Raw genomic sequence first — 24,121 nt, 5'->3', positions numbered from 1 at the left:
CCACTTCCAGGCAACTCATCTGTTTTCTGTTTTTGTAGATTTGCCTTTACTTAATATTCCACATAAATGGCATCATAATATATAGAACGCTAGCTTCTTTCACTGAGATGAGTATTTTCAAGGTTCATCTATGTTGTAGCATGTATCCATAGGGTGTTCCTTTTTATTACTGAATAGTAGTCCATTCTATAGATAATACCACGTTTCATTTATCTATTCATTAGTTGATGGGCATTTGGCTTGCTTTTAGTCTTTGGCTGTTATGAATAACAAACAGTCATGTACAAGTCTTTGTGTAGACATCTTCCTTCAACTTTTTTATTTTGAAAAATTTCAACCCCACAGAAAGGTTGAGATAAGTAGTATACTGAATGTCCATATACTCTTCACCTAGATTCACTGATTAACACTTGCTACCCATGCTTTACCTCTTTCTATAAATATACCTTTTCAGAACCATTTGCAGATACCATGACAGTTTGCCTCTTAAATATTTCAACATGAATCTTATAAGAATGAGGACACACATTTTCATACATAACCACAGTATCATTGTCATATTAAAAAAATTAGCAAGAATTTTATATCAGCTATTTTATATACATATTAAAATTTCCCCCGTTGTTCCAAAAATGTCTTCTAGAGCTTTTTTACCCCTTTTTTCTAATCCAGGATCCAAAAGTGATTTTCTAGATTACATTCGGTTGTTGTTTTTCTTAGTCTCTTTTAATCTAGAATAGTTCCTCTTCCTCACTGTTTTTCATGTCAGTGAGGTTTAGAAAAATACAGGCCAGTTATCCCACCTTTTAGCTTTGTCTCATTGCTGTCTTATGATTTGGTTTTTTTTTTGGTTTGTTTTTGATTTTATATATTTATTTATTTATTTTGTTTATTTATGGCTGCATTTAATTTAAAATGTGTGTGTGTGTGTGTTGGGTGGTAGGCTGAAGACCTTTTCTTTGCATATCTGTCAACTGATTTGAGAGCCATACACTTTTTCTTGTGTTCACCATGCAAATAATACATCATCTGCGATAGCGTAGCATATGCCTTCTGGAACTGGCCTTCTGGATTGGGACCGTCACTCTACTCCTTACTAGCATGTGAACTTACGCAAGTTACTTAACTTTTCTGTGCCTCAGTTTTCTCATGTGAAAAATGCTGATGATAAAAGCACTGTGTTAGTAATTGTAAAACATATACTAGCGTGAAATGGTTAACTCATTTAAAATATCTTGCTGGTGACTGGCACATGAATGCCTAAATAAATGTTTGCTAGTTAATTGACATCCAGTTTTGGTCTCATTAATGGGGTAAGAATCTAAAGACATTTATGAAGCAGTTTGAGGGCACTCTTTAGATTTTTATGATTTGTTCCTTAGTCTTTAAGTTGTCTTGCTCATGCCTAATCTGGCAGCATCGTTTTGTTTTTTTTTTTTAAATAGCAACCTGTCTTTTAATCAAGTCAAAGTATTCAACCTAGATTTCATAGAAATAATGCTTTCTTGTTGCACTTACTCATTTAGATAGTAACTAAACTATGTGATCACAGCCACAAGTAAAATAGGTGTAATTGTAAGGCATAGACAGATTTTGGGGAAAAAATAACTGGTTCTGCAGAAACATTCAGCTCAAATGACAGGAGTGGAAATAAACCTCTATATTGGAAAACAGCTCTGCTGGCTGAGAGAGCATTTGGTACACTAACATTGGGCATGTTAGTCTGTTTTATGGAGGGTCTTAAGGGCACAGGTTAATATAGCCAGTTGAGTGGAGTCTTGTCAAGAAAACTGTTGTATTTGAAGAAGATGCTGCTGCTGCAGACTCACCATCTTAGGGCACCTACTGTAGGTTATTTCTTATGAGTCTGTTTTCTGCCAGATTACAGCCTTTCATCTTGGTTTTCTTGTGATGGTTTAGGTAGCATGTTTGTGAGAGGTGGCAGAGTTGTATGGCCAGGAGGATAGACTGACCCATGATTACCAAGTTCTTCTTAGAACAATTCAGTCATGCCTCAGCACAGGTCCTCAGCATTGGGAGGGGAGCTGTGCACTCTTAAGTTGAATTCTGTCAGATGGGTCCTGAGCTTCTGATACTTCCAGCAGAGTCTTAGATGGTGGGTGGTACACAGAACATGCTCACTAAGTTTGTGAATGGTATCAAGTTGGGTGGGATAGGTGGCTCAATAGACAACTGGATTAAAATTCAGAATATCTGATATTTTAGAAAAGTTGATGAATATACATAATACGGCATTCAACAGGATTAAGACAAGATAATTTTCTTAAGGAAAGTAAATAGCTGTGGAAATTCAGTATGGATGTAGGATTGGGTTTATACCAGTGGTAGTACAAAACAGTCCCAAGGTGATAAGAAAACTAGTTAATAAATAAGAGTCATGATGTCTTTGCATTTAAAACCATTGATAACAAGTCATATAATTGGAATGGCACTTAAAGAAATCCATAGGGGCATTCCTTCACCATATTTAGTTTTTGTCACAGTGTAAGCATTAAATGAAAATCTCAGGAAAATGTTCCAGAGTGAGAAGACTGAAAAATTAGGAAATAGTCCCCATCAGAAGGTTTTAGTAGATATATAGCCTAGAAATAATGGAGAGTTTAGTAATTCGTATTAGATTATATATGATTGTATTATTGTGTGATCATAGATTCATAGAATGTAAGAGGTCACTGGTTTAAGAAACTCATTTTGTTTTAATGGATGAGAAAACACAAACCTGAGGTCACACATTCAAGACAGGCCCTTTCCTCTCAGGTCACTGTTCTTACCAGTTACCCCTGTGGCAGCCTGTGTTTTTATTCTGATGACAAGATTATTAAAGCATTTACAATAGTAGGAAGGTTATAAAGTAAGACATTAGATATTAATGTTTTTGAGGTTTGGGAGGCAGTGAAACATGACACACAAAGAAGCAGTGGAACCTCTTGTGGTCATAGAACAGGGATACTTTATCTTATTGAGGCAGGGACAGAAAAGATATACTCTTGAGTTTCCTTCTAGCTCTTTCTCTTTTTCTGCCGGGGGTTTTAACTGCTCAGGTTGATTACATGGAGAATTTTCTTTTGCAGACTTTAGGCAATCTTGTATTTTGTGGTGAATGACTAAAATAGTCAGGAAATGGAAATTTTAAACTTTGAACTTTCTTCCTTTTCACTGAGCATTGGACTGGGAATAAGGAGAGCAATTTCTCTTCTGTTGTCACCTTTCATCCATTTCTCATCTAGGTTCATGGTAGGTGTGATCCCAACCCTTTTACCTGCCCCAACCCCCACTCCCCCCGCCCCAAGAATATCCTGGTAGACTGATGTAATATATGAAATGTTTAGAATTTGAACAAGATGAAAGGTGCTATTGAAGTACAGAAGACATTTTTTTGATGTCAGTGACGGTAACTGCATATTAAAAATATTTTGTGTTTGTATACTGCTGGATATTACTTTCTCTTCCTACATATTTAGTGGATACTCTTTTGGTACCTGAGTCTTAACTGAATGACATGAACTGAAATGTTACATCTTGTAGATGTCTTTTTACCTGGATGTTTTCCAGCTGTTAGAAGCACCTTATGCTTTTCTTTCTTAGCTGTACAGTACCTGTGTTAGCCTGTTTATTAACCTTGCAGCTTGAACCCTTGTAACTATCATCTCCCAGGTTTATGTCTCATTTTCTGGCAAAGAAAGATCTAATAATAATGTGTTAGGTTTACTTTTCATCTTTTATTAAAATTATCCCGTGTTTGATCTGATTTTCCTTAAATATGGATAAGTGAATGCCTCTGTTCGCAAGCCTAAATTGTCTTAATAATAAGAGTAGATAAATGCACACTTCACCAGGATGAAGCAGAAATATTTGTCACTTGGGTAGGACAGGTACATATATAATTCTTCAGTAGTTTTTATGTAATGATGGTTGCAAAGATGATGGAAAATGCAAGGCTCACTATTTTTTCTTAGAAGAAGTGGTTCTTTTGTATAATTATTAACCCATTACGGAAGTTTCGTAGCCAGTTAATTATTTTGATCACTATTCAGGTGAAAACATTCTGACTTCCATAAATGTAGTGTCTCCTAACCCTCACCTATTTGCAGCAGCACCATGGCTAGCCAGGAGAAAAATAAGGACAGGGAATACCTCACTGTTCTCTCTCTCTTAAATTTTCTGTTCTCAATTTAATTCTCAGGTATTTGTTTCTATACCAAATGGTTGGGAAATCTTCTGTGTGTTGTTTTCAGAGCAGCATAAAGAATTCCTTTTGTAATGAACCAGTAATAGTACCTAATGTGTAGAATTTTAAAAATTGTTTTTTGTACCAATAATACTTTATTGAGCTACAATTTATATACAGTAAAATTCACAATCTTATATATATAATATAGTGAATTTTGACAAATATACACACTTATGTAGTCACCACCAGATCAAGATACAGAGCATTTGCATCGCTCCAGAAAGTTCACTCTTTCACTCAGTGTGAAAGTTCACACTTTCACTCAGAAAGTTCTAAAAAACTTCCAATAAAATGGATAGGAATAGGGCTTCCCTGGTGCCACAGTGGTTGAGAGTCCGCCTGCCGATGCAGGGGACATGGGTTCTTGCCCTGGTCCGGGAAGATCCCACATGCCGCGTAGCGGCTGGGCCCGTGAGCCATGGCCACTGAGCCTGTGCTCCGCAATGGGAGAGGCCACAACAGTGAGAGAGGCCCGTGTACCGCAAAAAAAAAAAAAAAAAATGGATAGGAATAACTTAGGGGAAAAGTTTAATAATCAGCTCGTATGCAGTTTCTTTAAGTAACTGGCCAGCAGTGAGCTTAGTCTTCTTTTTTCCCCTGCTGTTTTCTCTACTATAAAAGTGAATTCTGCTGAGCATTATTTTCCTCCAATACAGGGTTTGAATTTCCTAAAATATTACGTATATTTGAAAATGAAGAGATCCAGATATAAGGCATTTCTCCATCTTCTCAATAAGAAAAAGAAGTGTTTTGGTCAACATAAATATAGAAATTTTTAGGGGTATAGACGAAATAATTAAAATGTTAAATAGTTAATTATAATAATTGCATATATATATTAAAAGAATCTTTTCTTTAACTTTTTCATTTTGAGATAATTTAGATTTACATGCAATTGTAGAAAAAGAATAATACAGAGAGATCTCCTATATTCTTCTCTCAGTTTACCCCAGTAGTAATTGCACATGCATATTTAAGAATAGGTTATACTATCAAGTTCCATGTATTTGAATTTATTCCTAATATACATTTAAAGATATTACTTTCCCACAGTCATTTTATGAAACAGTTATTTGAATGCTCCACATCTTCACAGCCATGAATGTCTTTAATATTTATTTACTGAAACCACATTTAAAGGTATTGGCCCCGTTTTTCAGTTATTTACTTCCTTACAAGTTGTTTGAGATATGGAGCATTTAAAGAATCTGTAAATGTTGCTCTCTGTAAGTTTTATCTGAAGCCACAGAATTCATTCATATAACATTAGGAGAATTGCCATCATTTTGATGTTATTTGTGATCTTCCTAACTTTCCAAGGTTTTTTTTATTGCATTGCTTCCTAAATGATCTTCAGAGGCCTTTTTCAGGTGGCAGCTACCTCTTGTAATTGTGACATTACACTCCAGGAATAAGTACTTAATCTGTGTTTAAATCTGTATTTTACTCCCTTTTGAAACTTGTTTGGTGTAATAACTTTGACAAAGCATCCAGCGCTAGTGTTATGTGATGTTTTTCCAGACTTCAGTGTTTATGCCCAGAGATGAGAACTTCCCTGTCTATGCCCAGAGATGAGAACTTCACTGCCTTGCCCCTTTCACAGACTCTGACTGGATGGACGTCCCTGGGAGTTTGATTCCATTGGTAGGGTCTTACTCTTTTGGAATCCCAAATGCCATTCCCCTGGGCATGACTGCTCCTTGGAGTTTTCACTTCAAGGTTTTTGGGAAGCCTTTTCTTTTTTTTCTTTCTCCCCTGTTTGTATTTAATATAAAATTATTGATGCCTACTTCAAAAGTAAGGATTTAATTGTAAAACAATTCCTGCTTCTTGAAGGATAATTTTAGGGAAGAAAACCTTTCCTCATGTTTGGGCATATATGGTAAGACAGCTGCAGCCACTGTATACAGTATGTGTTAGAATTGATAGGGTCATTAAGTTTCTCTTATGTGGAAAAATTATTTGCCATTTTTATTCAGTTCATTGTATTTTTTTCTTCTGCATTTCTACAAAGGATTTACGTTTTAATATTTCTTCTTCTTTTTATCAGTTTATTGATGGCCATGCCTCATCTTGTTTTAATCGTTAGGTAGTGCTGGGCTAGCCTTTTAGTAATGTGTACAGGGCCACAGATGATAATGTGACTTGTTTTACATCTGTATATCTTTTTAGTGCAGGGACTTAAAGAAAACCAGAGGTGTGTGCTATGTCCTTCCTGTCCTTGAATTTGGGTATAAAGTGTTAAGACACGGTTCATTACAGTACCCTACCTGGAATCTAAATTATTACAGTGAAATTAGCTTTTAAAGTAGCATGACCCATATTGCTTACATTCTAGCAACTAATCCCCCTTAATAACAACTCCATCTTTTCCTTTGTAATATTCCCTTAAAAAGAAAACTTTGCAGATATTGTCCGAATGATTGAGAGTGATGTATAACAATTCAGACAGGCTGGATGCACTGTTGAAAGCCTCCTTTGTCATTGCCTGCTAGGATGTCATCTGTTTGAACTGGCCTTTTTCTTGTTTGCCTGGGGTGAGCAAAGAGTGATGATTTAGTAGAGTTGTTTGCTGCTTTCTAGCTGTTGTAGGAAGTTAAGACTTTCTGGCTTAACGTGTATGAGGTGGCACGTGGATTGTTACTAGTCTTTAATCATCTAATCTTACTTCTAAGGTGACTGGAATGGTTTTTAGAGTGGAGGAGGCATTGTGGTTTGTTTTATTCCTTCTCTTCCTTTGCATGTATATGCACATCCCTGCCCAGCTCCCCTCTCCTTCCTCTGGATTATTGAAGGAGATTGAATTAGGAAATGTGATTCGTTGGTTTTTACAGATTGGTTTTCTTCATTAAGAAGGAAATCCCTGTGTAGTCTAGGTTTTTAAAAATGTTATGATCCATGCCTTACCTAGAGAAATTTAGGGTGGAATGGCTGGAATGGCTTGGCATAGTTATGTATTGGTACTTTTGTTTTTCCTTTTGACTCCTCTTTATTTTTTTTGTGCCTCAGTTTCTTCCTCACTGATATGATGACAGGGTTGTTTTCTATTTCCATATTTGTATTAAAATATTTGTGGGGGGGGACCTGGCATGTATGCATTTTTCTGAGTGGTGAGAGTTAGTAGTGTTGTATGACTGTCAAGAAAATGCTGTAAATAAAATGTTTTTAGAATTCTCAGAAATTAGGAATGTTCTTTTAATTCCTTGAGACAAACTAGCTGGAAGATTAATTTATTTTTCATTAAAAAAATTAATATCCTTCAGAATTCGAATTTTTTTTAATTTCAGAAGAAAACACATGATTAAAGCAGGATAACCATTTCTCCCATTAAACAAAGATTTGAAATTAATTATTTACTTAATGTTGGTGGGAGTGTATTGAAAAAAATACTTTCAGATGCTTTTGATGAGTGTAAATTGGTAGAACTCATCTGGGAAGTAATTTGGCGGTATTTACCAAATCATACTTTTTCATCTCAGTAATTCTCCTTTCCAGAGTCAGTTTTTTTTTTTTTTAAAATTTTTATTTATTTATTTATGGCTGTGTTGGGTCTTCGTTTCTGTGCGAGGGCTTTCTCTAGTTGCGGCAAGTGGGAGCCACTCTTCATCGCGATGCGTGGGCCTCTCACTATCGTGGCCTCTCTTGTTGCGGAGCACAGGCTCCAGACGCGCAGGCTCAGTAGTTGTGGCTCACGGGCCTAGTTGCTCCGCGGCATGTGGGATTCTCCCAGACCAGGGCTCGAACCCGTGTCCCCTGCATTGGCAGGCAGATTCTCAACCACTGCGCCACCAGGGAAGCCCCCCAGAGTCAGTTTTAAAGAAAGTTACCAGCCAAAGATCTATGACCAAAGACTTATGTCCAGAAATGCTCATTATAGCAATACTTATAATAGAAAAAATCTGGGGAAAAGATTAAACATTCAACAGTAAGAGAGTGACTATAGTGTTAGTATGTAATGGACTATTACAGAGCAACAAGAATATTTTTGGAGAATATTTAATGATATGGGAAATATCACTAAACATAAATATAAAATGAAATTTACATATTTTAATTATATATTTTTGGTGAGTTTTGTATTTTATATATACAAAAGAAAATATGCAACGTGTATGTTATAAAGCATACATGTGAACATACCACACAACTTTACCAGTACTGTTAATATAATAAATTCTTATTACATATATCCATAAAGATAAAAAGGCATTATTTCAGAATGTTAACAATTCTTATGTTTGGAAGAAGGATTATGAGTGATCTTTGGCTTTTGCTTAAATGCTTCTGTTCTTTTTCTAAATTTTGTACAAGGGACATGTATTTTCAAAACCAGAAAATATCACTAAACATTATTTATTGAAAGAAGAAAAAAATTTAAGCTGGATTCTTTGCAACTCCATCTCATGGGAAAGAAAATTCTGAAAGTGTCTGCCACCTGTTATCTCCTGAGTGACAAATCATGGCCAGGTACAGAGGGTGGCATTATCTACCATTTATAGATATTACAGTGTGACAGAGCTCCTGAGAGATGACAGGCTGACAGCGACAGGAATTGTGGATGCCGTGTCTTCTAGGAGGTGTTTGAATGACCTTTACAAAATATATATTAAAAATTTACTTAGAATTTTCATGGTTCATGCCTTCAAGAGAGGATTCATTTCTTCACTTAACAAGTATTTATCGGGTGCCTGTTAAGTACCAAATGAGGGTCCAAGAGGGTATTTGCTCTTATGATACTTATATTCTGGCATTGAAGGATAGTCAACAAGCAAACAGGCCAGTGGTGAGGTATCAAAGAATGAGGTGTTGTGAACAGGAAGATGAGTGATTTAAATTGGGTGGTCAGGTGAAACCTACTGAGAAGGTTTGAACTAGGACCTGAGTGACAAGAAAGAGACAGTCCTACAATGATTTAAGAGTAGAGGGAACAGCATGGGCAAGAGCTCTGCAGTGCGTTCTAGAAACAGATAAAAAGGTGAGTATAGTTGAAGTGTGGTACGTGAGAGGAGCAAAAGACAGAACATGAGAGGACTTAAGGCTTTAGTTAACAAGTTTGAATTTCATACTAAGTGCCATAGGAGGGCTTCCGTGGCGGCACATTGGTTAAGAATCTGCCTGCCAACGCAGGCGACACGGGTTTGAGCCCTTGTCCAGGAAGATCCCACATGCCAGGGAGCAACAAGCCCGTGCTCTGCAACAAGAAAAGCCACCACAATGAGAAGCCTGCACACTGCAATGAAGAGTAATCCCCGCTCGCTGCGACTAGAGAAAGCTCGACTGCAGCAATGAAGACCCAATGCAGCCAAAAAAAAAGCCAAACCACTAAAATATAAATGCGACAGGAAATTGGCATTAAGAAAGAAAATAGTATGATATAACTTAAAAAAAAAAGATTACCCTGGCTGCTATGTGGAAAATCGTTGCCAAGGGTCAAGTATGGGAGTGGGAAGACCAGTAAAACGTCATTTACAGTGACCTATGTAAGAGCATGGTGGCCAGAGTAGAAGCATTGGCAAAGGAGAGAAGTAGATAGATTTAGGTCTATTTGAAAATAGAGCCAATGGATCTTGCTCAGTACTGTGTATGAGAGACTGCAGGAAAGAGGGAAATCAAGGTTGGTGTTTTGGATTTTGACTTGAGCAACTTGGAGGAAGCTGTTTGCTATTTATAAAGGTGGACAAAATGGGTCAGCGGGTTTTGGGGGAATATTGAATGTTCTAGTTTGAAATGTTGTGACTGAGCTGCATGTAAAGATGTCAAATAGGCAGTTAGATGTATGAGTTTGGAGCAAGGTGAAGAGGTTTGGAATGAAGGTAAACAATTGTGAGTCTTTGGTGTATAGATATAGTATTTAAAGCCATGGGACTGTGTGATATCTCTAAGTTGGAAGTAGGGATAATGAGGACCCAAGTCCTGGGACCTCCAATTATAAGTAAGGCCTTGACAGTGGAGGAGGAGCCAGCAAAGGTGGCTAAGAGGGAGCTGTTATGTGGGAGGAAAATGGGGTGGAGGGTAGGGGTAGATTTGATCTGGGATCTGAGTGACAAGGCAAAAGTAGAGAGTTTCAAGAAGGATGGATCTAGTTGAATGGTGCTGAGAGAGAGGGAGTAAGATGAGATCAGGGTCATAACCCTGTGTATCAGTTTTCTGGGGCTGCAAATTACCACAAATTTGATGGCTTAAAACAACAGAAATATATACTCTTAAGTTTCTGGAGCCTAGAAGCCCCAAATCTGTCAGAACTGCCTTCCCTCCAGGGGGCTTTAGGGAAAAATCCTTTGCTTGCCTCTTTCTGCTTCCAGTGGCTGCTCCAGTATTCCTGGGTTTGTGACCACATTCCTCCAGTCTCTACCTCCATTTTCACATTGCCTTCTCTCTGTGTGTTTCCAAACTTTCTTTTCCTCTCACAAAAACACTTGCAATGCCATTTAGGGCCCACCTCAATAATACAGAGTAAGCTCAAAATCTTTAGCTTAATTCTTCTGCAAAGACCTTTTCCCCAAATAAGATAAATTCCGGGAATTGCAAATTTCAGGGATTAGGATTTGATATTTTTGGGCAGCCATTATTCAACCTACTAAACCTTGGTTTTAGAAACATGGTAGCCATTGGATATCTCAGTAAGAGCAATTTCTCTGGAACATTGGAGATATAAGAGAATCATATCTACCTTTCATGCTTGTGGCCACATAGAGAACTCTATTTAGTCTACCCCAAGACTGTGCAGGTGGATCACACTGCGTTTTTTGGTGGTTGTATGCCTGTGGTTAGCTTCAAGATTTACATGTTGAACATGAGAAAGGAGCAAAGTTCTCAGAAGCCTCTGCCATTTTTTTCACATTCAGTGTTTCTGACATATGTGATCCAAGTTGGCATTACCAGTAGCTATTACTTCTATATCCAAAATCTGGTTCTTTCAGATTTTAGACAACATCTCTGTTTTGATTAATAATATCAATATCTGTATTATTTCTTTTGTAACCTGACTGATGACTGTGTTGCTGAAAAGTTCTTACTCAGAAAGTAGAATAGATGTCATCTAGGTAATATATAGGTATAGCGGGCATTTAAAATACATCAGCCATCTGAAGAGAGATAATGGCAAGTCGAAAAAGTTGCTCTTGTATTTTGCCGTTTTTTCTTACCAGCTTTGTGAAACACAGATGTTAAAACTGGCACACTTGGTGCCCAGCTGCCCTCAGTAATTCTCTGCAGGCTGTCCATGATTCCTGCTGGATCATGGGGAGCAGCGGAGGATAAACAAGTTATCTCTGGCTCTCTGTGGCACTGCATGGGCAAGAGATAGCGACCACATCAGGAAGAGGCCTTCCTCCCTGGGGGTAGTTCTAGCAACAAAGGAATTCCTTCATCCCCAGTTCTTCCTTGAGTTGGAACTGAAATGACTGGCAGCCTTGGGTCGCTTCCCTGTGTATATATATGTGTATTTGGAGGGTCGGGCAGTAGTTGTGCTTCCTCCAGATTAAAGGCTGTACTTTTTCCAGGAGCTGCCTTGATTACCGTAGATTAAATCTTGGTTGTGGGACCATTCTCCCAAACCACCAGAGTGTGTTCATCTAAACTTCTGTATTGAGGCAGAGGCCCTAGTTTGGCATGGTGAAAACACAGGCTTTGGAATTAGACCAGGTTCATCTACTTACTAGTTCTGTAACTTTGGCAAGTTATATACCCTCTTGGAGACTCAGTTTCCTCATTGGTAAAATGGGGTCGAAGGCATGTGCTATTATGCTTACCACGTGGTAGGCTTGTAATAAATGTTAGATGCCACTGTTAATACATCTCTTTGTCTGTTTTTTTCATTTTTATTCATTTTGTTGATACTTAAATTTCCTTACTGCCTTTGATGTCTTTATATTAAGCAGACTTCTAAAGAAAGATCCACCTGTTAACATAGCATCTCTTTTGGGAAAGAGAACTAGTGATCCCTCCTGCCTCCTCTCCCACCCCCCCCCCTCATTTTATCACCCTATGACAATTACTGACAGTTAGATCTTGGGTCCCAGTACATTGGAAGGCAATCATAGTCATCAGGGAATACTTCCCGAGGGAGGCTTTCATTAATTGTTAAATTAACTGTGGAGGGCAGAAGACTGTTGCCATATTCCATGTGTAGGAGTGGCTCTGGGAAGACTCAGATGTTGGGAGGGGAGTTGCTGAGGAATGAAGCTGTAGATAGGTCAGTTTACTCAAGAAAGAGTATTCTAGGAGGCTTTTGTAGTTAGGGTGGCCTTTGGAGTTAGCTCAGACCTTAGGTAACATACCTCTGCAGTTAGTTCCCCAGCTGTGTGACCATGGGCAAGCTGCTCACCTGTTAAATGAGGATGACTGTATGTCCTTGATTTCGAAGACCACTCAATTTAATAACATCTTGGAAGGAGGTGGTGGAAACATTTCCTCATTAAATTATTCATCACTTGTAGCCAGTGGTATGATTTTTTCTGGTTGTAGAAATGTTTATGTGATTTTTTTAAAAGGTGTATTTTAGAAACGAAGCAATCTGGTAATGCCCAGTTTCAGGAATGTTGGGAAGATTAATAAGATAATGTATGTTAAGTGCCCATCCAAGTTAGTACTCAGTGAATTGTAGTTATTATTAACAGATGAAAGGACATGAAAAATAATTTGATTGGGAACATCTGAAGAAAGAATTTTAAATGGCAAGGTCATAATATGACCAGGATCTGAAATTGGACTGGAATGAGGGGAAAGAGGACAAAAGGTCAAGTAATATTATAGAGGTAATTGAGTGTGTAAATAAGGAGCAAGTTTTACCTCTTTACAGACAAAATTTTCCCTTTTTTAGTGATGAGTCTGTGGTGTATGTTCTAATGTAAACAGAGGGAATGTGGCAATCATGTGGGATAAATTCACTCCTCTGTTATCTTCTGGGCATATTACAGTATTCCTGAACTTGCCCCATATAAGCTGCTAGTCACAAAAAATAAAGCATTGACTAACTCACAGATAACAAACAAAAAATCATTTTATTTTTGTTGTTTTGTTTTTGTTTTGTTGTGGGGGAGGGTGGCTAGCTGGTTAGGGACTTCTCATTAGTTTATTAGTTCAGTTGCCTGGCCAGGAAATTCTTTGCCTATGTTTCAAACATCTTTATGTTTTGATTAGAGTGATAACTGAATTTTTAGCTCTTCTTTCTTTTCTTTCTTTCTTTTTGCCCCAGGTCCAGCAAGACTATGAATCTCTGTTCCAAATGCTTTGCTGGTAAGTGCAGAAAAAGGGTTTTAAATTTATTTTCTTCTTTTGGTTGTTTTTAAGGCTGTCTAAATTATTTTAAGACTGTCTACCCTTTTTTGGGTTTATGCATGGGGTTTTATTTGCTTGTGTGTGAAAGCAGTTTCTCGTCACTAAGTTGCTTCATATACTTGCTTAGGACTGTTGAAACAGTCTTCCCTGAGTGAAATGAAATCTTGTGTGTACTTGTACCAAACAAACTTTCCTCAGTTTACAGTTGTTGGCATATAGTGCAATTGTAAACACTTGTGTTGTAGTAGGGTAAAATATATATGTTCATCTCTGATCTTGAATTGAATGATTAATGGTGAATGTTGCTTTTACCAATGAGAATACAAGAGAAAGAATATTTTCAGCTTGGAGTCAGGAAGAGAATAATGCTGAATTAGGCTTTCTAATCCAATCCCTCAATGAAATCACCTTGGGTAAGTCACTTAATCTCTTTGGGCATTAGATTCATCATTTGTAACATGAAGGGCTTAGGCTTGATGTTTGACAAGGGCCTTTTCCACCCCGTAAATGCTGATTGGTTGACTCCTTGAATTATGACTCCTTAATGAAGTTAAAACCTTCAGGTGTTTTTTAAAAGAACTTCACATCTAATGATCTTACGTAAAATAATTAAGTCTTATTAATTAGGATGTGTTTAAGTTTCATTCTTTATTACTTTTTATTACTTTATTGTTTTGTCTAAGACAAACCTGGACACAAGTTAAAGTGGTAAGGACAGATTTTAATCAGTAATATACCGCTGCAGTAGGGAAAAGGGGACTTGTGCAGAGGGAAATGGGCATTTTAAAGGGAGAATGAAGGAGTAGGGGAGGGGCTGCTAGCTTGGCTCAGTATAATCAGGCGAGTAGAAAAATCACAAAGGATTGGTTATTGTAAATGAGACTGGCAGGGTCTGTTGGTTGACAGTTATTGAAGTTAGGAAAGTTAGGATTTTATCCTCCTACAGAGATAGAGATTGAGACCCTGTTCTTCCTGATGATTACATTTAAAGGAATGGCTTTCATGTCCTTGAGGAAGATACTCCTGAGTGATAGAGTTGTAGGAGATACACATATACATCTCAAAGGGACAGAGGAAGGGTTTACAATTTTAAACCGTTTTTAGTAAATGCTCTAAGATAGGGTAGTCAGGGGCCTATAGTCAACTGTTTGTTGGAACAAATCTTAAATTCTTTTGGCAGCTTTGAGCTTTCTCAGACAGGCACTTTAAGAGGGACTAGGATCACCCTAGGGAAGGGGCCTTAAGCTGTCTGAAAACTGTGTTAGTGGTTGTTTAAATCTGTTAATGTGGGGGGATCTGAGTGTATAAAATGATTTGTGTTGGGAGTCGGTAGTTTTTTTAGGTCAAGGTTGAGGCCTGGTAGAGAAGAGGGCTCAGAGGAGCCTGGCTGGAATTTGGTCAAGGAGAGAATCTTTGGCAGTTTCCATCTTCTGTTCATTGTGCTATTTGGACAAGGAAATGATCATAGTGTAAGCTTTAGACCTTTATATTTATGCCACAACTAGGGGATAGGTTGATGGAGTTGGGAGGGCTGGGGAATCTGGCAGTTTGTATCTGTTAAAGGTCTGGAATTTGTCAAATACTTTAGGTTTTTAAAAGAAAAAATACTGGTAAGTTTGGTTTTTAATCCCGCTTTTAACAGAATCTCTGCCATGTTAAGTGAATGTATTGTGCTTTTCTTACTTTGCATATCTACCATTACAGATATGAAGAAATGCTTCCTCACTGAGAGTTTATATATATGTGTAGTAAAGATGAAGTAGCAATGAGAGAAAATGTATATTGTGTGTCTGTCTCCACACGCGTATCTACAATTACAGATATGAAGAAATGCTTCCTTACTGATGAGAGTTTATATGTATGAGTAGTAAAGATGAAGTAGCAATGAGAGAAAATGTATATTATGAGTCTGTCTCCACATAGAACTAGTTCCCCCTGATAATTCGGTAAAGCGTGGCTGTGGGCGAAGCCAGGCACCTGTGAGTCAGGTGGCTCACATCAGATACTCAAAGAACTGTCTCATGTCTCTAAATAAATATAAAGTTAAAAAAAGTATCAGCGAAGATAGTTCAGCCACGGTCTTTGCGTTTCTTTGGACTTGTTACAGTTTTATTTTCTATGGTTATCATTATTTATTGTATCTCTGGTGGTCTGTGTCCATTGACTCTTTACACAGCTTAGTTATTTTTGCTTTTAAAAATATTAAGAGGATATTTTCAAGTGTGTAAAGAAAATACTCTCTCCTTCCTTTATCTTTGCCCCCACACTCCTGATTTCCCCAACATCAGTTGAAAGGAATGACTTGTAAGTAACGTCCTGCTTGCTGAAGCAGCATTTTTGGTGTTCTTTTTGAAATTCAAGAGAAAAAAGATCATTGAACTTTAAAGATACATTTGTGCGTTTTGTTTCTCTATGAAGATAGGGAGAGTATAGAAATGCATTGTAGCAGAGGCATGAGATGTGAAAGACAACATGAAGATTACTTTGGCCAAAGCCACTGTGATTTTAAATAGTCTTTTAAAGTGTACAATGTACTTTAAAACGTGGAAAAATTAAAAATAGCTATTGTGTACCATTAGGTTAAAGAGATTTTTCAGGATTCCTTTTTAAAACTATGGTGGAAAAGTGAGTTTGTTATAACTTGTTTACATGAAATTGAATGAAATGAGTAAAAACATGTTTAAAGTCTTGTCTAGTTTTGGCTTTTCTACCCCCTTTATAATATTCTACCTATCATGCTATTCTGTTTTTCATTAAACATTTCATATTGTTTTTCGTATGACTTTACTAAAAGAATCAGTAAATATCTATATATCTATAATAGAACAAAATTTCATGACATGGTACTAATAGTTATATTAGGGTGATATAAACACTTACTGGTTGAAACACTACTTTTTAATGCAGTTTTTCAAACTGTGGGTATTGTGATTAATTAGTGGGTAGAGAAATCAATTTAGTGGGTCATGATCCACAATTAAAAATTGATTACAATAGAAAACAGTCTGAATGCATCACAGATATTAAGGATAAGTATTGTTTGTAAAACTTTTGTTTGAGTTACACGTTATTTTCATTTATATGTGTAATGGGTTGTGATGTAAATATATATTACTGTGGAGTATGGTTTAAAAAATTTAAAACCACCAAATTGCAGAAATTCACTGGAAAGCCATTGAGTTACTTGAGATCTCATTTTCTTTGCAGAATAGGGCATATTTCCTTTCTGTCTTTAGGCAAGGTGTTAACCAACTGATTTCTTGTGATCTTTGTTCATTCTGAGCTATTGACTTATTTGGATTATACGATTTTCTGTGTGAAAGCATGAACTAATCCCGATTGCCTACAGCTGTGTTAAGAAGATATCTGAAAGGTCAACCATAGCATCTAAAGGGTGGTCTTGCCTCTTAACAACCATAGAAATGCCTGGGGTATTATTTTCTGTTTGAGTGCAAACCCAATTTTTGAATTTGTGAGTTTTAGATACCAACTGGTCTGGATATTTAGGGACATTTAGTACCAAATTCACAACGACCTCCTGTACTACTGTATTGAAGCCCAGCTATCGTAAAGCAGTGCTTTTCACAGAATGGGTTTGCTAAATAAAAGTGTGTATGACAGAAACGTCAACCAGGATGATCACAAGGTGGGGAAGGCAGAAATTTTAAAGCACTGACTGAAGTAACACCTCTAGCAATGTGGCATTATCTCTACCGCCCTTGGAAATGCTTGCTGTGGGGGACAGAGGAGTCTGGTCACTAGGAAGTAGCTATAATCCGTAGACCATTTTTTATACTTTATAAGGGAGTGAGCTTGAAGATAGGTCCCAAGGGATGGAAGATTCTTTGAGTAGCACTGATGACAGATGCTTATCAGAAGACAAACTTAACAAGTGCTCAGTGTAAAAACAATCAGTTTGGTCTTGTGGACTTTTAGACTGTATGTATATGGTTTTTAATAATTTTCAGCAATTTCTTTAAAAAACGGACACTAAAATGTCTTATTTATTGACTGAAAAAAGTATTTCATTGAGAAATCAAAGTAAGCAATTTCTTTTTAAACTATAGACATGATCTGAACATACCGTTCCATTTAAGCCTAACTTTTAGGAAACTTGCTATTCCATGATTCACATAAAATTGGAAAAATACAGGAGGGATGATTATTCACAGTGCAAGAAGGTTTTTTTTTTTTAAACCTTTTACAGAATGTTTCCTTTAAAAAGGAGTACTTTTAATGCATTACTATGTCGATTTATACAAAGACAAGAATAAGACTAGAAGAACTAAAGTGTGAGGAGTCTCTTATCAGTTGAAGATTAATTAAAGCAGATAATACATGGTTTTTAATTTTCTGAATGGTTATTTAATTTTCTGATGGTTATTTAATTTTCTGAAAATTAGTTTCAGTGTAACTTTTCAAATATGTGTATTTCTTAATGGAAAGATAGTTAAGCAAGCTTACCTTTGTTGCATGGTTAGTTGTGCCTTGTGCCTTGTTAGTGGTGAAGAATATTGCAATAAATAAAGAAAATGATACATGTCATGTAGGAAGCATATTCTGGTAATGACTCTAGAGCTGTGTACTTGGTTTTGTAAGAATCTGTTTTCAGGTACCCATTCAAATGAGTGATCTTAGATGTTGACTTCTGATATTTAACATTGGAGAGAAATATGGTTATAAATGAATATATTTCTGTTTATTAGCCTTTGTCAGCTCGAGAAAATTATTAATTTTGTATAGTAATTTCATCTTCACTTTTATTATTTCTTGATATTATCTTATAGTTATTGTTTTAAACTTAAAATGGACTTTGGAGAGGCTTTAAGGGATAGAAATAGCTAGTATTAAAGCAAGATTTCAATTTCCTCATTGCTGCATACTTTGTGTCCAATCTGAAAATTACCAAGCTTGTTCATTGCTGTTTAATCTTCTATATAAGTCCAAAGTGATTATTGAATAATAGAGTTTTGTAACTTATACTCTTAACATGCCATTAGGTTATTTGGGATTTTTTTTCCTTTTAATGATAACATATGGGCATTAATTAAATGCTGATAAATAACATAGGGACATTAATTAAATATTGATTGAAGCACGTGTTGTATATTGTTTTTAGTTAGACAACACATTATATGTATATAGTTGCATGGAATAAAGCTGGGTGAAGGTACGTGAAAAATTTAATTTTGGTAGTCTCAGAGTAGGAGTATTTGGGGGGGATTTTAATTAATTTTGATTTTGTCTATATGTTGAGACTTTTATTATTAATTAACTGTAAACATTATAAATTTTTAAAAAGTAGAGTGCATTCTACATATGTCTGACAGACTCCAGAAGTGGTTAGTTTCATTTTGGAATGAGCAAAATAAAGTTGGCTGTAGCTAGCAGCATAGGGAATCTCAATGTTGACATCCAGGGTAAGTGATACAGCAATGGTGGGCATAAGATGGAATGGTAAACCAAATGCAAACATTTTTCCTTGAGGTGACTTGAGTTTCATGGTAATTTCCAGAACAGGGCAACATTCCCATTTCACAAGTAAACTAAAATGTTTCCTCATGAACCTGGAACTCTTACTGCTTTGGAGTTACACTCTAATTTCCCTTCTGCTTCCATTTCCTGTTAGAAGTTTGGACTGGAAGTGAAGTGTTAGAACTTTGGAACAGAGTGAATCTGAAAATTTTAAGCACTTCTTGTAATGCATGTTTCCTTTTAGAAATTGTGGGAACCCCATATCCATTAAATAGTGTAAAACAAATAGTGTAAAAACAAACAAATAGTGTAAAATAGTGTAAAACAAAACACCCACTCTAATGAGTCATTTTATATAGCATGTTGAGGGTTTGGGCAGTATAGTAGAATCTGTATGCTTGTCATACCTTGATTTTTCAAATCACTTTTTCCCAGAAGAAAGGCAGCTGCTGCTCTTAAAATGAAGCATTTGAATAGGGTATTTATGTCTTTGTAATTCTGTTAACTTGATTACTGTTGTATACTCTTTGATTTCTTTAAAGCTGAAAAGTCCAATTACTCAAGTATAACACACATTGTCATGTATTTGTTAAAAAGTGACAAGTTAAGCTTATCAGATTCTCTGAACCATTTTATGTCCATTGGTGGGTGTCTGTCTGGTGTGGGTGTCTGAAAATTCAGAATATTATAGTAAGTAATATAATAAACGTCCACAAGCCAACCCAGAATTAATGAACGTTTTGTCTTTTTTTTTGCTTTATAACATGTTTTAAAAGGGAACTAAAATCATATAGGTTTCTTTTACCCCAGTCATCCTCTTTCTACCTCGGAGATAATCATTATCTTTCTTATATTTATACTTTTTTACTATGAATAGGTATTTATATAAACAATGTATGATTCTGTTTTTAATATGTGTAGGTGGTTTGTTACAGTACTTATTCTATAAACTTGTATTTTTTAAAATAATGCTGTTAGAAACCAGTCATGTTGGGACTTCCCTGGTGCACAGTGGTTAAGACTCCGTGCTCCCAATGCAGGGGGCCTGGGTTCGATCCCTGATCAGGAAACTAGATCACACATGCATGCCACAACTAAGAGTTCACATGCCACAACTAAGGAGCCCGTGAACCACAACTGAGGAGCCCGCCTGCTGCAACTAAGACCCAGTGCAACCAAATAAATAATAAAATAAATAAAATTTAAAAACAGAAGAAATTAATTATGTTGACACATGTTGCTCTAGTTCATGTTAATTATAGTTCATTAAATCTAGTTCATTATAATATTCTAACAAATGTCTTAATATACCCGAACAGTCTTAGTTTATGCTTTTTATATCAGTGAAATTAATAACATCCCTTTGTACTCCTCCTCAGTGTCCCAGTTTGGTTGATAAATTATTGGTCACCTTCATTATACATGCTCCAGTTTATCTAGTCCTCTGTTTGATGGACATATAAATAGTTTTCAGCTACTGTTTTTATACCACAGTTTTAATAACCTCATGTTTTATCTATTTTTTTTTAACACTTGAATATGTTGAGACTGTTTCTGTATTAGAAACCCTGTTCTTTGTGGTGTAGCTTCCTTGCTCTCAAATGAAAGCAACTCAGAGGCAGCAGGTCCTTAACTGATTAGCAAAGCTGAACTCTGGCAGCCCTTTCTGTCCTCTTAGTCTATAGCACTTTGCTGTCTTACTAATAAGCATTCTTAAATTGTGTGGTTAATTATTATGCTAGTCAGGATAAATGAAGCAGTGTGTTGAAGATGATGTTGTTATGGAAATTATGTCAAAAATAATTGCTGCATTTCTAATGGGAAACAAAATGCTCAGTGCTTTAAGTAGCAGAAAGGCAACTTCTTTTAGGCCTTGAGTAGAAAAATTGTGACCGTGTGTCATTCTTAAGTGGAAGAAATTTAATAGTCATTGAGTCTTTTAAGATAGTTTGGCTCTGTTATTTGGGTTTATTTCTGCCCACATACTGGTCTAAAGCTGTGGACTCTGTAATGGTGCAAAGGATTGTCCATTGAGGCATAAAGAGAAGATGTTAGAATTTCTACTAATACTTATTTTTGTCATTCTTTAAAAATTGTTGGTTTTTATAATGTATATAATCTTATTGCTATTAGTTTCCCAGAGTTGCCATAACAAATTACCACAAATTTGATGGCTTAAGACAACGGAAGTTTATCCTCTCAGAGTTCTGGAGGCCAGAAGTCTGAAATCAAGATATCAGCAAGCAGGGTTGGTTCCTTCTGAAGGGTCTGAGAGAGAATCCACTCCATGTCTCTCCTAGCTTTTGGTTTCTGCCAGCAATCCTTGGCATTCCTTGGCTTGAAGACACATCACTCCAGTCTACTGTTATTTTCACGTGGCTTTCTCTCCTGTGTGTCTCTGTCTTGTCTCAGGATGAGTGTCATTGGATTTAGGGCCCACCCTCATGTAGGGGATGATCTTATCTCAAAATCCTTAATTATATTTGCAAAGATCCTTTTTCCAAATAAGATTACATTCACAGGTTCCAGGTGGAATTTTTTTGGGGGAGGGGGTGGTTTTGTGAGGGGGCACTCCATTTAATCCACTTCAGGAGTATATAACTATTTTTAAAACAAGAAGACAGTGAGAGGTATGTGCTCAAATTTTAAATTGATGGTGCTCTTCTGTGAAAGAGGCTTGGAGATCCCTAGTCCTGAGACCTGCTTAGGTTAGATGTGGTTGGCCCCTTTTCATGTAATAAAGTCAGCCCTCTACGACATGAAAAGTGACGAGTTCAATGCTAATGTTTCATGTTCTCAGTCTAATGCAAACTAAATCAAAATGATCACTTAGTTTTATGGGCTTCCTTTTAGGTTTGGTGGGAAAATGGATAACAGGTAGACTCAGGAAAGCACCGTGAGGCTTTTTCTGTGCTTCACTGGTCTTGACTCCACCATGCTACAGGTACTTAGAGTAGTTTTTTTTTGGCTGCATTGGGTCTTCGTTGCTATGCACGGGTTTTTCTCTAGTTGTGGCGAGAGGGGGCTACTCTTCGTTGTGGTGTGTGTGCTTCTCATTGCGGTGGCTTCTCTTGTTGGTAGAGCACGGGCTCTAGGTGCATGGGTTTCAGTAGTTGTGGCACATGGGCTCTAGAGCGCAGGCTCAGTAGTTGTGGCACACGGGCTTACTTGCTCCACAGCATGTGGGATCTTCCCAGACCAGGGATCGAACCCGTGTCCCCTGCATTGACAGGTGGATTCTTAACCACTGTGCCACCAGGGAAGTCCCTAGAGTAGTTTTTAGGCTGGCTGTTTCCTTTGTGCTTGATTTAGAGAGTTATGGTAAGGTTGCTTTTTTATACTTTTCTTGGTTATAACCCCCTTACACTTAATTCTTAGTCCGCAGAAGGGGTGATGGGAAAAATGATAGGCCATTAATGTATAGCTAAAATATGATTTTTATGATACAAAATTTTGTATCATTTAAAAGCCCCAACTGCTCAGCTGGGTCTTAGTGTGTAAAGTAGAACTAAGTGTATGTTAATAGTTTTAACTATTACCAAAGTTTTAAATTTCTTAATTTACTTTTTAGACGAAATACTGGCTATAGAGAAGAAAAAAATACCTTAACCCAAGACTTCTGGTTTAGAGAAAAACAACAAGGGTGCATAATGTTAAAAGTGAATGCCAGGGCTTCCCTGGTGGCGCAGTGGTTGAGAGTCCGCCTGCTGATGCAGGGGACATGGGTTCGTGCCCCAGTCTGGGAAGATCCCACATGCCGCGGAGCGACTAGGCCCATGAGCCATGGCCGCTGAGCCTGCACGTCTGGAGCCTGTGCTCCGCAACGGGAGAGACCACAACAGTGAGAGGCCCGCATATGGCAAAAAAAAAAAAAAAAAAAAAAGTGAATGCCAAAAAAAGGATACTTAAAATAGTAATGGAATAAGAATTACTGTTCGTAAAATAAGATGGAGGAAGTACATGGACAATTATATCTATGTTTTTAAAAAGGCAATAGAATCCTGAAATGAAGTAATTGCAATAATAAGTAAGATTTTTGCAATCCTTTTATATTATAAAGCCAATATTATCCCATTTGATCCTCACAACTTTGGCGATTTTGTACCTCCATATTACAGGTAAAGAAACTGCAGCTCAGATGGATTAAATAATGTTCCCAAGATTAAATTTTAAAGCAGAGAACTGAAATTTGATTTTAGGTGTTTACACACCAGTCCCAGTCTTCTACCACTATTTGATGTTGTCAGGAGTGAAGGTAGCTGGTGTAGATGGGGTTGTACTGTAAAAACCCTGCAAAGATGTAGCAGTGGCATTGTTTTGCATTTGTGTGTAGATTAGGGTTACACACTTTTCCTGTTCTCTTTTCTTTTATTTAGTTCAGTTGCAGTTTGTCTTTAGATATCATGGGAAAATCAGAGAAGCAGTGCTGGAAGCTTCACACAGTGGCTAATTTGGGAAAAGGTGTGCATGTGTGGTGGGGGGAGTGTTTGTCTGATGCATTTTCTATTTTGGTGGTGAGATCTTCATTTCTTAATATCTTTCTTGTTTGTATAACTTTTAGCTCATTAACCTTGCTCTCTGCACTGCATAGTGGTGCACTATTTCTAATTTAGTCTTCTGTTTTGCTTCTCAGAAGATTTTTTCAAAAATGTTTGGAGGTGTGATTTAATTGCAGGGCTGTTTTGCACATTGTCAGTGTGAAGGCAAAGATGAGTTTCATATTTAGACAGTGCAAGCTGCAGGTTTCATTTGTTAAACCTTCTTGTTGGTGTTCCCATTTTCTCATGTATGCATAATAGCGTTGGAAAAAAGTCTTGTTTTGTTGTATCCATATTTAAGCAATTTGGCTGAGTTATGGAAAAGCCTGTCCTCTGCCTTGTGTATTTGCTCATTTGGAAACCTTGTATAGTTTATTGAGACACTAGTGATTTGTTCCCCAGCCTCCCTGTGGATTTTGTTCCCTATTACAATCTAATTCTACCTCCCTGTCCCATACTCCTGCACGGTTAATTTGTACATTTCAGGGCAGTTTGTTTCATTGTGTGTTTTTGTAATCCAAACTGAATCTAACGAGCTATGTGCTTTAGGGACCTGGCTTTGCCTTGCCAATTAGAA

At 36.9% G+C, this 24,121-nt stretch overlaps 1 protein-coding gene across 1 annotated transcript in view; it reads left to right on the top strand.

Moving 5' to 3' along the window:
* ZFAND3 (zinc finger AN1-type containing 3) overlaps positions 1-24,121 on the top strand; it is a 323,644-nt gene that overhangs the window by 102,096 nt on the left and 197,427 nt on the right. Inside the window, exon 2 of the mRNA XM_060021890.1 lies at positions 13,449-13,489. Within this exon, the coding sequence (XP_059877873.1) occupies positions 13,449-13,489 (41 nt within the window). The remainder of the gene's footprint in view (positions 1-13,448; positions 13,490-24,121) is intronic.

This window comes from Delphinus delphis, chromosome 10 (assembly GCF_949987515.2).
Source record: "Delphinus delphis chromosome 10, mDelDel1.2, whole genome shotgun sequence".
Taxonomy (NCBI): domain Eukaryota; kingdom Metazoa; phylum Chordata; class Mammalia; order Artiodactyla; family Delphinidae; genus Delphinus; species Delphinus delphis.
This window is presented reverse-complemented; position numbering and strand designations above follow the sequence as displayed.